The following is a 14,935-nucleotide window of genomic DNA, read 5'->3' on the forward strand; positions in this document are numbered from 1 at the left end:
AAAATTAATAAAAATAAAACAATAATAGAAAATCACGACGTTTCGGAGGCAACACAAGTCTTCGTCATCAGGTGGAACTGTCACAGCCAGATTTTCTGCTTAATACAGCTTAATACAGCAAATCTGTCTGTGACAGTCCCACCTGATGACGGACACTTGTGTTGCCTCCGAAACGTCGTGATTTATTATTATTTTATTTTTTATTAATTTTAATTTCATTTTTTACCTACGTGACTTTACACAAAAACTAAGAGTATGAATCCTTGCAGTCACGAAAGCTTCAAATCTAGAATTAAGTCGTACGGCACCCACCGCGACAACCCGCGGGGTTGAATCACGTGCCGACCTTCGCCTTGTTATCGGCTCATATGAATAGCACAGGCTTTGCCGTGTCACTATAACTTTTTAAAGTGTGCTTGCTCGATCTAGCTGCAGCGCAAATACACCGCGTGCACTTCAGAGGAGCTCGTGCTACGTTGCGCTGAATTCCACACAAGGCGTCCTGAACACGCGACGCCATTTCAGCGTCGGGACGACTACTTTTGGAAGAGCAATTGGATTTCAATCGGCGATTACCAGAGGAATTAGTGTAAGATAATTCCGGTATTTGGAATATTAAAAGTAAAGTAACTTTCATCAATTTTATAACAAGTATAAATTAAGATGACAGGTCGATTTGACCTTGGAAATAACAGCACTCGACTGCGATTGTCGGGCTTGTCGTGTGGTCTACACACACACACACTGCCTGCCCATGTGATCGTATTAACCTCGAGGTGGCAATAAGATCAGTTCACCATTTAAATTATTTTGTAAATCATTCCCCAAATTTAAAATAAATCTCAAATGATTGCAAATCTTATCAACATCAGCCAATACACTCCAAATATCTAAACTAAATTTATATTTTACCAGGTAAGGCCCACTGAGCGATGTAGCTTTTTTCAGAAACGACCTTGCCACAAATGATAGCTCAAAGAAGTGGCTTATGATAAATTGTGGAGGGGAAAACCAGAGTACCCGGAGAAAACTCCACGTAATCACGGAGAGAACATGCAAACTCCAAATATACAGGCGTCAGGGTCGTGACCAAACCCACAACCTCCTGCGTACCAGATGAAGTAGTTAACATCTCGCCACTGCGGCGCGATATCAAATATCTCATGACACGTTGAGAAATTTGTAAGCAGCATGGGATCATCAGTGGCTACGATTGGGCAGCTAATCACGTGACCTTTCATACATTCCCCTTCTCCAACATCGTTCGCTTTAGGAGACATGACCTAACATTCCTGTCATAGCCCTGCACACATTTCCAGCAGCTGATGGGGATGCTCATCATTGGCAGGAGGCCTTTAGCGTGTGTGACACACGCACGACGTGTGTGGGGTGTCACGGTGGCAAGACGTGATCTTCCTCGCCTGCCACGCAGGATCTCGTGGGTTCGATCCTGACCCTGACGATGCCTGTTGTTTGTTTGGAGTTTGCGTGTATTCTCTTGCCCCGTGGTCGCGTGGATTTTTCTATGGATCCTCCGGTTTTGCCCTCCACATTCATAAACATGCGTTTCTATTATTTGGCTGCTACTATAAATTATTCCCACGTGTGGTGATGATATAAGCCACTTCGATCAGCTATCATGTGTGGCCAGGTCGCCTCTGAAACAGAGCTAATAGCTCAGTTTGGCTTTACGAGTGGGCTTTATCGCACCTCCGATGAGAACGTTTGGCTGCGTACGATGCGAAAAAAGTTCAACATACATGCATTCGTACCAGATGAATAAAATAGTAAATTTTAGATATTAAAAGCACTGTGCAGAAGCGGAGCTACGCGTGGAGCCGCGGCCGCACGTTGCATGGCGGGGCAGGAGGGGGGGTGAAAGTGTCTCACGCACGCGGGAATGTGCGTCCGCGTGCGGCGTTATCACGCGCAAAATACATCCAGAGCGACGCGTTATCGCCCCGGCATTCTCTCGGAGCGCGTGCCCCGGAAAGCGAACCCAACAATAGCGCCCGCGTCAAGGGCTGGCTGCGTGCGTGCGAGCGCTACTATAGCTCTGAATAACAGAGCTGGTAAAGCCATCCCCCATTATGTCGAGGGTGTGCAGACTTTAAAAAGGTATCTTGAAGTATAGGATGTTGATTAAGGTGGCCTATGTGCATGGGATTTTGAATTAGTTTATTTTGGGTTTGATCATTGTGTAGGTGTATTTTACTTTTGTTTTAACTATAACCCTCCACGAGTCAACAGAGCCAATCAAATCTAGTTGCCACCTCATGGGCAAATATGACGAATGATTTGTGTTTTTAGCAAAACTGGAGGAGGAACGTTGAAAAGCAAAAACAATCGTATTTTTTAGTGAACATTTGGACAGAATCATCAAAATTAAGGTTAATAAACTTTTTTTGGGGGGTTAGATTGCGTAAATATAAACGAGTCGTTAAACCCACCACCACGTGACACAGACAATTAGTAAGGTTTGTCAAGTAAAACAAAACGCGCCAACTAGTTACTAGTTCAGCACACAGCTTGTGTGTTGGAGAGTAAATATAACTTACATTTACAATTTCATTTATATTTACGCGATTGAACTCAAAAAATCTTTCTCATGTAAAATATTGGTCATGAAAGCCTGCGTGTTAAACTGAAAATTAAGCTTGCTTTTCCATCATTCCTCTGGAATGATGGAAAACCAAATAAATTTAGCATATTTATCCACGTGCAAAAAGTGATTTCATTGGCCCTGTTGGGTGGTGGAGGTCTACAGTTACAAAACTGACGTCATACCGGCACGATCCACTCCCTGAAAAAAAAAAGTTTAATCAAGAATATTCATCGCGAGAGCCTACGTGCAATAGAACGATTGAATTCAACAAACAAAAACACACGCTCACAACCCATTCGATGAAGAGAAAACGTACACAGCCTTGGGTTTTGGTGATGCGTGTCGGTGCAGTATGTACGTTGAACTTCTTTTGCACTGTACGTAGCCAATTGTGCTAATCGGAGGTGCGGGGGAAGGACAACAAACTAAAGACAAAAATCTTTTAAGAAATTAGTTTTCAATCTACATTTAAAGGTGCTTAGCTCCAGTACCTTCCTAATACCAGCAGCAAGAGCTTTCCAGACGGCCGCAGAAGCACATCTGAAAGCGCGCGATGCGGTGACCGTCCATCTTTGTTCGATGACGAGCCAAAAGCCGCTGCTGTGAGGATGACCGGAGTGCCGCGTGATGGTTTAGGTTCCTTGACGAGATCAGCAAGGTATTGTGGTTCATTTATGGCCAACACTTAAGTGTCTAATGAGTGCGACCTCATAATGTATTCGCTCGGCAACTGAAAGTGTGATAATTGGTTTTTTTTTTACCCTTCTATCTGGCAACAAAACTGACACCTTTTTACAAGGAGTCATGTTTGCATAGACCGCAATACCTGCAGTCATAATACAAACAAAAGACATAACTCTGATAATGTGTACTGTCCTTGAAGTTGTCTTTTGTTTGTATTATGACTGCAGGTATTGCGGTCTATGCAAACATGACTCCTTGCCTATGCAAACATGACTCCTTGTAAAAAGGTGTCAGTTTTGTTGCCAGATAGAAGGGTAAAACAACCAATTATCATATTTTTACTGGCAAATGAGGTTCCCATAGTGTAGAAACTGGAAGTGTGCTGATGAGGGCAGTCAAAGTGTAACTTGTTGCACGACAAAAACCCAAGCTGGCACCGACTCCGCCAAGTGAGATTTCTCAGCCCCCGCAGTTTGTTTCTGCGTCGTGTATTCTTGACGACGATTCTTTTCGTACCAAAATAACCACGTGTTGTCACTCCTCCCTGAATCAGTGTTGGAAATGCTACATTTATATGGCCCAGCTTCTCAACTCGACAAACAATGTTGACCTCACACAAAGCGGTACTAATTTTACATACCCCCCCCCCCGCCATGCCCCGGAGGGTGATGGGCTGATTTGAACAGATCAATCTTCCGATGTCAGAGTTAAGCGCTCTCTTAAAGCCAGTGCCAACCAAGGACGATATTTTGACGAGAGCACTCTCTCATTTTTACAAACCGAGCTGGTGTGAGTTACAGTTTCCAAGTAAACATATGACACAACTGAACTAAGCCTGGCAGCCCTTCAACAGAGCTCCTTTAATCAACGTGAACGCTGCTCTTTCAGGCTCCGTGTGGAGTAATTCACCGCGCGCCAATCATCTGCCAATTTCTAGGAGAAGCTTTCATTCCTGAAACGGTGGCGTAGACGGAAACAAGCGACGTGCTGAGGATGTTCGTCGTGCGTGGTCTCGCTGGGCATTAAAGTCTCGTTCAATTGCAGATAATCGTCTGAAATCAATTCAGAATTCTTAGCAGCTTCGCGGTGACATGGCCATTTTGAATTTCCGAAGCCAGGTAGTCATCTATTGATAGTCCAAAACATGATTCTATGATGTATAAAGTGAATCCAGCTGTGAATGTTTGTATGTTTGCTGAACTTCTTTCGCAACATAAGTAGCTCCTGTTTGGAGGTGCAGGGGAAGGACAACAAACTAAACACAAAAAGCAGTTCCGAATAAATGAGTTTCCAATCTAGATTATTTAAAAACGCACAACTCCAGCGGCTTCCTAATATCGGAAGGAAGAGCGTTCCAGGCGGTACGCAGAAGCGCTCCTGAAGTCGCGCGATGCGGTGACCATCTTTGTTCGGTGTCTCGAACGTCGTGCCCAAGCCACCATTCTAACAGCGAAACACCAGCCGAGGGTTCGAGCGGCCACAGTGGTCATCCTGTGGATAGACCGGCCCCTGTCGTGCGTGGAATTGATTCCACTGGCTGAGGACAGGCCAGTCAAGCTGAACGCAACCCATTTTAGGACGCAACTGCCACCTTTGGCTTCTCTTAACACAAATTATTTGATGATATTGATGATGAACCAAGAAGATGATGCTGATGTTGCTGCGTTCACAGTGGTGCACAAGCACAGCTAACGCAAAAAAATCTACGCATTCGTCAATAACCCCTTGTGCGTGGGCTTAAATGAAAAATAAATAACACGTGATATTTCGGGCAATAGCCCTTCTTCGTGGCTACGTACGGTGCGAAAGAAGTTAAACGTACATACATAGAGAGCACATAGGTGATCTGCGTGCTACGAATCTATGTAGGGCAAGTCCTCGCTTAACGCGTGTTCACACAACGCATTTTCGCTTTAAGGCTGTTCCTTCCATGAGTAAACACTTTGCACAACGCGGAACGCGCACCGTTACAATAACACAGTTTCTTAGCAGTTGATGACGAACTACTTGAGCTGCACGGCTGAGCGGTGCAGTTATTAGGCACGCGGAGTGATACGGTAACGCGGCGGCGTACCCTCAGTTATTTGTCCCGCGATCTCACTGTGTGGTGTGCGTACATCGTATCTCGCCAAACTTTCGCTTGACGCGTTTTTTCATTTAAAGCATGAACGGCGTTAAACGAGGACTGACTGTACTGCGAAGAACGGCCAATGCCCCAAACGTCGACTATTATATATTTTTATTTTAAGGTCAAAGTGTTGTTGACCAAGTGTTGGGTTTTTTTTAGGGGTATTATAGTTCCTGTATTATTGATGCAACTGTAATTTTGTTGTTGTTGTAGTAATTTATTATTGCCAATGGCATATTTTTAGCGATCAAAACCGCAATGCGGCATCTGTTATCGAAACTGAATGTAAATTTCAGGGCTCTGCATGCCCACGTACCTTGCGCAGTGACTCAACTCAAAAAGCCACACTCCTGACCGTTGCACGGCCGAATGCACAGTGTCGATAGCCTCGCGTTTCAAATCAGATGAGGTTAAACCATTCGCAGATATGCATTGCGCAGAATTATTTCCTCGGCCTTCTGTGCCGTGTTAAAACACTAATTTGTCCCGCATATTGTTCTCCATCTCCGCACCTCTGATTAGCACGGCTGGCTACGTACCGTGCGAAGGAAGTTCAACATACGTACGTGCGTATTAGTTGCCAGTATAATTCTGTCCATTGAATGGCCATATACACCACTCTATAAAAAGAACAGAGATCGACTTCGGGTGGGAAGAGATTGGGTGTGCGAGGCAGGAAACGTGAATGTTTCACTGTATGGGTCAAACAATTGACTCTGACAAAGCAACGAGAAACAACGTCTCCAGCCTACAGGCACCGGTGAATGTACGTATGTTGAACTTCTTTCGCACCGTACGTAGCCAACCGTGAATATGGAGGATGCTGGGAATGTGGTGGCAGGACAGAACAAAGCAACTTGTGAATGATGCCGAGTCGGATGCGGCGGGAAGGCATTGTAGACGCGGGGGGAGGGGGTTACGGTGGGTGGGATGAGTGTGCGGGGGTCAAAGGCTTCATGCCAGATGGTGGGATACTGGCAGAGGGGACCCTGGAGGTCACGTGTCGACCGTGCGACGGTTGCGGGATGTGGCAGAAGGAAGCCAGTGACGGTGAGGCGCGGTGGCATCATTGCTGACATTCTGGACGTCTGGAACGCTCTGTCTTCCAATATTAGGAAGCCACTGGAGCAATGCACTTTAAAATCTAGTTTGAAAACGCATTTCTTTAGAATTGTTTTTTGTGTTTATTTTGTTGTCCTTCCCTCGAACCTCTAGTGCAAAAGAAGTTAAACATACATACATACATAGTCCGTGACGACCTCTTTACCACAAAGAATGAAACAGGCGTGCGCTGGTATAAAACCTCCATAGACTATACAGATAACCATAGTAGTAGTTGAAGTAATAATCGCTGAGCAATCAATGGGCCCTTTTGAATGTTCCTCCAGGTGTAATGATCCATCACCCCTAGCCAGGCCGCCTGGATAGAAACTGTCGGCATCATCGAGCGAGATGACGACCCGCGATATCGCGGCGTGGTCAGAGTACCAACACGGAGATGTTGGGGACATCAGCGCGGGATGTCACGGTGAAATTTGTGATCGAGTCACACCACCTGATCCCAAGGCTGCGCAGTTGGCAGCGCATATGGAAAGCCTTCAGACGCTTGATGTCAGACACAAGCAGTGTCCAGGTCACTGGGCTATAGAGTGCACACGGCAAGATGTTGTAGATACGTGGCTCTGATCCGAGGCAGAGTCTCCAGATATTTTTTTTATTTCACCAGGTAAGGCCCACTCATGATTACACACCACACCAGGTAGTCATTTAAGGCTGCGTCGGACAAGGTGAGGCTCAGCACCGGTCCAAATATTCGCCACTGTTAACGGTCGTGAGCGAAAGTCGAAGTCGTGTCGCCGGGTTCATAGCGCAGTGCGCAAACCACTGCGCCACCACTCCACCACCCAATCACCAGCATCGACACCTCCATCATCACCAACTCCATAATCAAGGGTTTGTTGGGTTAGATCGTGTAAATATAAATGTGTCGTTAACCCGCCACCACCTGACACAGCCAACTAGTAAGGTTTGTTCACGCAAACAAGACGTGCCAACTGTGACGTTTCGCTGGTGATTACAACAACCAGCTTCATCAGGCGATTTGCCGGGGACAGTGAAGAAGTATTCTTGTTTCAGTCTTAAACAGAGTGAATGTGTTCTTGGTTCTTTCGGTAAAGTCACGTAGAAGGGAAATAATAAAATAATAAAAAGACAACATAAAAATATATGATATTATTTTATTATGTTTCATTTTCATTATTTTATTATTTCCATTCTACGTGACTTTACCGAAAGAACCAAGAAGATGAATCCCTGCAGTCACGAAAGCTTTAAATCGAAAAAGAGTGAAGGTGATGTCATCACCGAATCACCACCACCATCAGTGCCAGCGGCACCGCGACCCTGACGGCAGCGTCTCATACCGGAGAGGTCGTCGGGCTCCAGCCCCGTGTTGGTGTCGAGGCCGCACACCACGAGGTAATCGAGCAGACGGCCTCCCATTCCGCTCATCACGGGAGCCACTGCAGCGGAGGACTGGGTCAGAGCACACACGACACAGACACAGTTACGTGTTACTACAATAGAGACAACACACACCACGCACACAACGCAGCGCTGTGCGCGTTGCAAGAGAGCTGGGCATTGGAACGACCGCCCGGACAGAGTTAAATGCGCCACCAGTCTCAGCTCGCTTACGTAGCCGACCGTGCTAACCTCTGATGAGCGCGGTTGGCATACATACATACATACAAGTGAAACGCACACTTGCACACAATGTCTGCAACTGTTACGGCTGGGATACATTCGACATGATCCAGCAGTGTGCAACATCTAATTACAGCAACAAATTCGCGTTAGTCAATAACATTTAATCACAGTGCGTATTTGTGCATCATTTATGCATTTTCCCGTTGTGTGATATTCGTCGTACAAATGCGTACCGTACAAGTTATAGATTTCAAATGTTTATTTCCAGTCCATGTCATGACGTGCGTCTGCTTTGCATTGTGTCAATGAGATGTTCCATCGTCTCGAATGCTACAGAAGGTGAAATATTTTAATGATAATAAAACCATCTTTTTAATCATAGGTCTATCATCATCATGCCCACTCTAACCTTTGAAACTAGATCACCATCAAGGTCATCATCACCACCTTCAGAGCATTAGCCACATTATCATCTTAATTGTCCTACAAAACTATATCATTGTTGTCTTTATTATAATAATCATCATCAGCCATGGTCAATCCACTGCTCGATAATATCTTCCCCAAGCCACCGCTCTCTCCCATGATACCTGTGGTGTTAACAAGACCTCATCATCGCTCTATTATCATCACCATCATCATAACCCTCGTCATCAGTGCCACCAAATTTTCAAGTACGACATCTTCACAGTCATCATCATCTTCAAATATTAATGACCATAATCATCACAACGATATCAACACTTGTCACCGTGACCATCATAACCGCCATCGTTACTATATGCATCGTCGTAACCAGCACACCCACCTTGCGTAGGGAGTGCATTGTGAATAAACCACGCAACACCCGTTTACTTCACGGGGGACACATTGTGTAGCACATTATGTACATGCTGCGTGGAACACCCATATGATTGATGCGTACCTTACTAACGAAATGCAGGCAAAAGGTATATGTAAGGACATAGATTATCCCATTCATATATGGCTACTTGCAACACATTCGTGAAGAGTTTCGGAATGTTAACTTTGAGGATTTTGGATTTACGAGGACACATTTTTGTTACTAAATTTTTTCTGCAATAATTTAAGCGCGGCTCTGTGCTTACAGAAGTGAAGTCACCTGCGACGCCACGTGACACACCACGATTGGGCCGGGTATGATACAAATCACGTACAATTTTTTTTTACTAAGATATGGTAAGTTTATTAGCTGTACGTTTTATTTTGGCATGGGTAAACCCCCATTGGGCAATCAAAGCCCATTTTTCATGGGGAACCTCATACCTATCAACCTTTTATCAGTTCTATACCTTATTACAGACCAATTCAAACGTTATTGGTCACCCCGTGGTGCCCTTATAAATCTCAACGTTCATCCTATACACTACACTATACTACATATTTGTCAACCCCTTATCAGTGTCTACCTTATTATAGACCAATTCAGACACTTATCGGTCACTCCGTGCCCTTATAAATCTCAACGTTCATCCTGTAAAGTCCCATCACAAGAGAGAAAGACAAACAATCAATTTAATTTGCCCCGTATTGAAACGGCTGTACACCGTAAGGACCTAAAAACTAAATTTCCCTGTACAAGAATACGGGGTAAGCTGTACGAGTTGACAGGTATCGGACCCGGTTACAGCAACAAATCAAGAAAACCGTGAACAATCCAATAAATAACTTTACATGGTTAAATTCCGAATGGCAAAGGCTGTGCATCAACACGGTACAAACAGCACAAAGACAAGGCAAAGCCCACCGAGCTATTAGCTTTTTTTCTTCAGAGGCAACCTGGCCTCCACGTGATAGCTCATCGAAGTGGCTTTTGTCGTCCTCGTCACCACGTGGGAATTTCTAGGAGCAGCCAAATAATCGACACGTGGTGTCGATTCGAAATAATGCGGAGGGGTCGCCAAGCAGCGAGGAACCCGGCTGAAATTCCACGCGACCTCCACGTGGGAAAGAGAATGAAATCACGTGGGAGAGAGAAAGAGATCACGCGGACTCCAAATATCCAACAACAACGGGCATCGTCAGGGTCCGGGATCGAACCCATGTCAACTCCTTGCGTTGAAGGCGAGGGAGGTGCCGACTGCATACCATCTGACGTCATATTTTCGGAACAATCCTAAATGAAACTCCCAACAAATTCGGAACGATCGCAAAATTTCGTGCATAGGGTGCGAATTTGGATGTTAAATTTGTCGTATGACGGGGGAGCGATTTCATCTGAACGTCGGAAATACGTCGCCTTAAACACCAACACACACACGTGATGCAAACATGACCATGACAAAGATCTCCCCCCGGTAGCCTTAACAGACTGTTGGGGCAAGTGATGTTAGTGCGTAGCGCTGATGAAGGCCGGCATGGCACACCACGCCCGGCCGCCTTTGTCACCCCAGTGGGAATGCTTACTACACACCGCACCAGATATTCATTTGAGGCTGAGTCGACCTAGGGGAGGTCCAAGACCCATTCAGATAATTGTCACTGGTGGTTTGGCCGTGAGCGGGAATCGAACGAGGGTTACCGGGTTCGTAGCGCAGCGCGCTAACCGCTCCCCACATTCAGCACACACACACATTCAGGACACACACACACATATTCAGGACACACACACACACACATTCAGGACACACACACACACATTCAGGACACACACACACATTCAGGACACACACACACACATTCAGGACACACACACATTCAGGACACACACACACACACAGGACACACACACACAAACACATTCAGGACACACACACATTCAGGACACACACACACACAGGACACACACATACAACATTCAGGACACACACATACAACATTCAGGACACACACATACAACATTCAGGACACACACATACAACATTCAGGACACACACACACATTCAGGACACACACACACATTCAGGACACACACACACATTCAGGACACACACACACATTCAGGACACACACACACATTCAGGGCACACACACACACATTCAGGGCACACACACACATTCAGGACACACACACACACATTCAGGACACACACACACACACAGGACACACACACACAAACACATTCAGGACACACACACATTCAGGACACACACACACACAGGACACACACATACAACATTCAGGACACACACATACAACATTCAGGACACACACATACAACATTCAGGACACACACACACATTCAGGACACACACATACAACATTCAGGACACACACATACAACATTCAGGACACACACACACATTCAGGACACACACACGCATTCAGGGCACACACACACATTCAGGACACACACACACACACAGGACACACACACACAAACACATTCAGGACACACACACATTCAGGACACACACACACACACACAGGACACACACATACAACATTCAGGACACACACATACAACATTCAGGACACACACATACAACATTCAGGACACACACACATTCAGGACACACACACACATTCAGGACACACACACACATTCAGGACACACACACACATTCAGGACACACACACACATTCAGGGCACACACACACACATTCAGGGCACACACACACACACATTCAGGACACACACACACAGGACACACACACACAAACACATTCAGGACACACACACATTCAGGACACACACACATGACACACATGCAGGACACACACACACATACCCCTCAAACCTAATATACATACACACATGCCTACATGCACACAATTTAAACGTACATATACATGCATGTACAATTATACACAAATGAATGTCCTGTATGTTGAACTTCTTTGGCACCGTACGCATAATATACCCCGCGTATAGTAACACAATCGTCTATACACACGCATACACACACACGCGTACACACAAAGACAAAGGTCCCCTGTGTAGCCTACTCGGGCTATTGGGGGCAAGTGCTGTCAGCGAGCACCTATTAAGGCCGTCACGTGGTCCGGGCAGCACCAGGCCCAGCCGCCTTTGTCTCGCCAGTACTGGCCATCACTCTTCATTTAAGGCCGAGTAGACCTAGAGTGGAGGAGGTCCCCGGGGGGCCGGTTCAAGACTTTGCCACTGACGTTAGCCGGGAAGATCTGGATTCGAAGCGCAGTGCGCCAACCACTGCACCACCGCTCCCCACGAATGTACACCCACATTACATTTATACTGCAGAGTAATGTGTTAATACACACGCACACACATCTACACACATATACATTACATCTATACACGTGTACATACATCTACACACATATACAAACATCTACACACATGTGCATACAGTATACAATATCAAAGATCAAAGATCCCCCATATAGCCTTAACAGACTGTAGGGGCAAGTGCTGTTAGCGAGCACCTATGAAGGCCGGAACGGTACACGAGGGGGTGGGTGGCCAGCACCACGCCCGACCGCCTTTGTCTCCCCAGTGGCGATGTTTACACATCGCACCAGGTACTCATTTCAGGCTGAGTATACAATATACACACGTACACACATTCAATTACATACACACATCTGTACCGTTACACACGTGCATACACACATGTACGTGCACACATACACACACGTGTACACACATGTGTACACACGTATATCTACGCGGGCATGCGCATACATCTCTACCCATGTACATCTACCAAGCACATGGGACATACCCAAGCGAACACATGCAGTCACACAGATGCGCATGTGCACAGTTGGTCTGTACACGTGCAAATACAGAGAGAGAGAGAGGGGGGGGAAGACAAAGCGTGGTGCGGATTCCTCATTCACCTCTTGCTGTGTTCTTCTCAACCCGGCACCACCACCACCACCTCCATCACCATCATCTCCATCATCATCACCATCATCATCTCCTCCTCCTCTTCATCCTCCTCCTGCCTCGAGCAGCGATCTCGCTCGCGAATCGCGGCGATTGGGAGAGCGGAGGGAGGGGGATGGTGGGAGGAGGGAGTGGGGAGGAAGAAATAAATAAACAATCATCGCATTCATTATTTAATTATTACACTCACACAATAATCGCACTTTCGATTCCTGCGATCGATTCCTCCCCCCCCCGTCCGACCCCTGCCAAACCCCCCCCCCCCGGGGCTCGACTGCTCATTTGCGGGGGCAAGGAGCGGGTTACAATTAGAATCGATTGTCTCGGAATGTAATCGATTATTTCATATTCGATTCCACGGTGCAAAGAGCGCAAAGTAGAATTGTAGGAATCGGTTTGTTTACTCGACGGAATCGATATCCCCCCCCCCCCGGCAGCACAGCGCGCGGGTGAGTTCTGCACGGTGGCAAGCTCGCAAATCGATTCCGTTAAAGCTGCGCCAGAGAGAATCGATATGACCATCAGACGTACGAATCTACAATATCAATGTATTGCACTTAGCGGCTGTACCCACAATACAAGTGCGTGTGTTTATTAATCTGTTTAATAACGGTCCAGCCATGCAGTGTGCATCCATGTTCGATATTGCCTTTAAACATGAAATCAAGGGTGAAAGACGAAAACTACGGAAACGAAAGCGAACGAAACTAGAATCGATTCCTCTCCATCATTACGCAATGGGCCTCTGGTCCATGCACACACACGTGTGTACGTGTGTGTGTGCATGTCTACGTGTACACGTGTGCATGTGAGTGTGTGCAAGTGTGTACGTACACGCGTGTGCATGTGTGTACGTACAAGTGTGTGCATGTGAGTGTGTGCAAGTGTGTACACACGTGTGCAAGTGTGTACACACGCGTGTGTGTGTGAGTGTGTACACACACACGCGTGTGTACGCGTGTGCATGTCTACGTGTACACGTGTACACGTGTGCATGTGAGTGTGTGCATGTGACTGTGTGCAAGTGTGTGTACACACGTGTGCAAGTGTGTACACACACACGCGTGTGCATGTGAGTACACGTGAGCACGCGTGTGCTCACATATCCTTGAAAGATCTGGACATATTCCGATCAGTGAGCGCCTCCGGCAGGCGAGGCTGCGTTGGCTGGGTCGCGTAGCCCGCATGCCCAGCCACCGCACGCTGCCGAAGCAGCTTCTGTGTTGCTGGATAGAGGGGGGAGGGGGGCTAAACGAGCACGGGCTAGAGAAGAGATGGAGCTGATGTGGTTACAGGAGGATGTGGAGCTGAGTGGACTTGTCGATGACCGGCACCAGCGGCGTCAAGATCGACCTCTGTGGCAGGAGGAGTCTGTTCCGTGACCTGCCAGCAACGAGCCATTGCCACTTCACGCGTCCTGAGCGTGCACTTAGCCTGGCACAGGCGCCGTGACGTCACCGCCACTTATTGTTGATAACGTGTCCTATACGCATGTGTATACGCATGTGTATGCACATGCAGTCTAAATTATAGGTACACGTGTGTCTTCGTGCGTGGACGTGTACTGCCTATGGGCGTATGCACGCAGTGTGTGCAATAACCATGCATGTACGTACACATGTACATCCACGTGTACGTACACGCGTGCCAAATACACGTGTGTGCAATGGTCCCGTGTTCGAATGTATGCGAGTGAACACACTCTCCAAGCGTGTGTGTCTGTGTGCGCACCCACGTGCTCATGCAGCCAGTACTCACTGTTTATGCCCCACGCATTAAAGGGCACGCGTTGCATGCCGGGATGATGTAATCCGTTTAAATCCCGAGGGCTCACGGGGCAATGACGTTTGGCGCGTGAAGGGAGACTGAATCGTTTAGCCATCGACAGTCGTGTTGCCAGGATCAGTGGGAGGGAGTTCGCATAAAATCTGAATATTTATAATGGAGGAATACAATGAGTTATGAAGTTCTTTT

General features: G+C 46.7%; 1 protein-coding gene across 1 annotated transcript in view; it reads right to left on the reverse strand.

The window, feature by feature from the left end:
• LOC144722936 (DENN domain-containing protein 5B-like) overlaps nucleotides 1-13,079 on the reverse strand; it is an 82,495-nt gene extending 69,416 nt beyond the window's left edge. The window contains 2 exon segments of the mRNA XM_078601361.1: nucleotides 7,841-7,952; nucleotides 12,913-13,079. Of these exon segments, the coding sequence (XP_078457487.1) occupies nucleotides 7,841-7,928 (88 nt within the window). The 5' untranslated portion in view covers nucleotides 7,929-7,952; nucleotides 12,913-13,079.
• Nucleotides 13,080-14,935: the final 1,856 nt, after the last annotated feature.

Source organism: Lampetra planeri, chromosome 16, assembly GCF_965212315.1.
Source record: "Lampetra planeri chromosome 16, kcLamPlan1.2.h2, whole genome shotgun sequence".
NCBI classification, from domain to species: domain Eukaryota; kingdom Metazoa; phylum Chordata; class Hyperoartia; order Petromyzontiformes; family Petromyzontidae; genus Lampetra; species Lampetra planeri.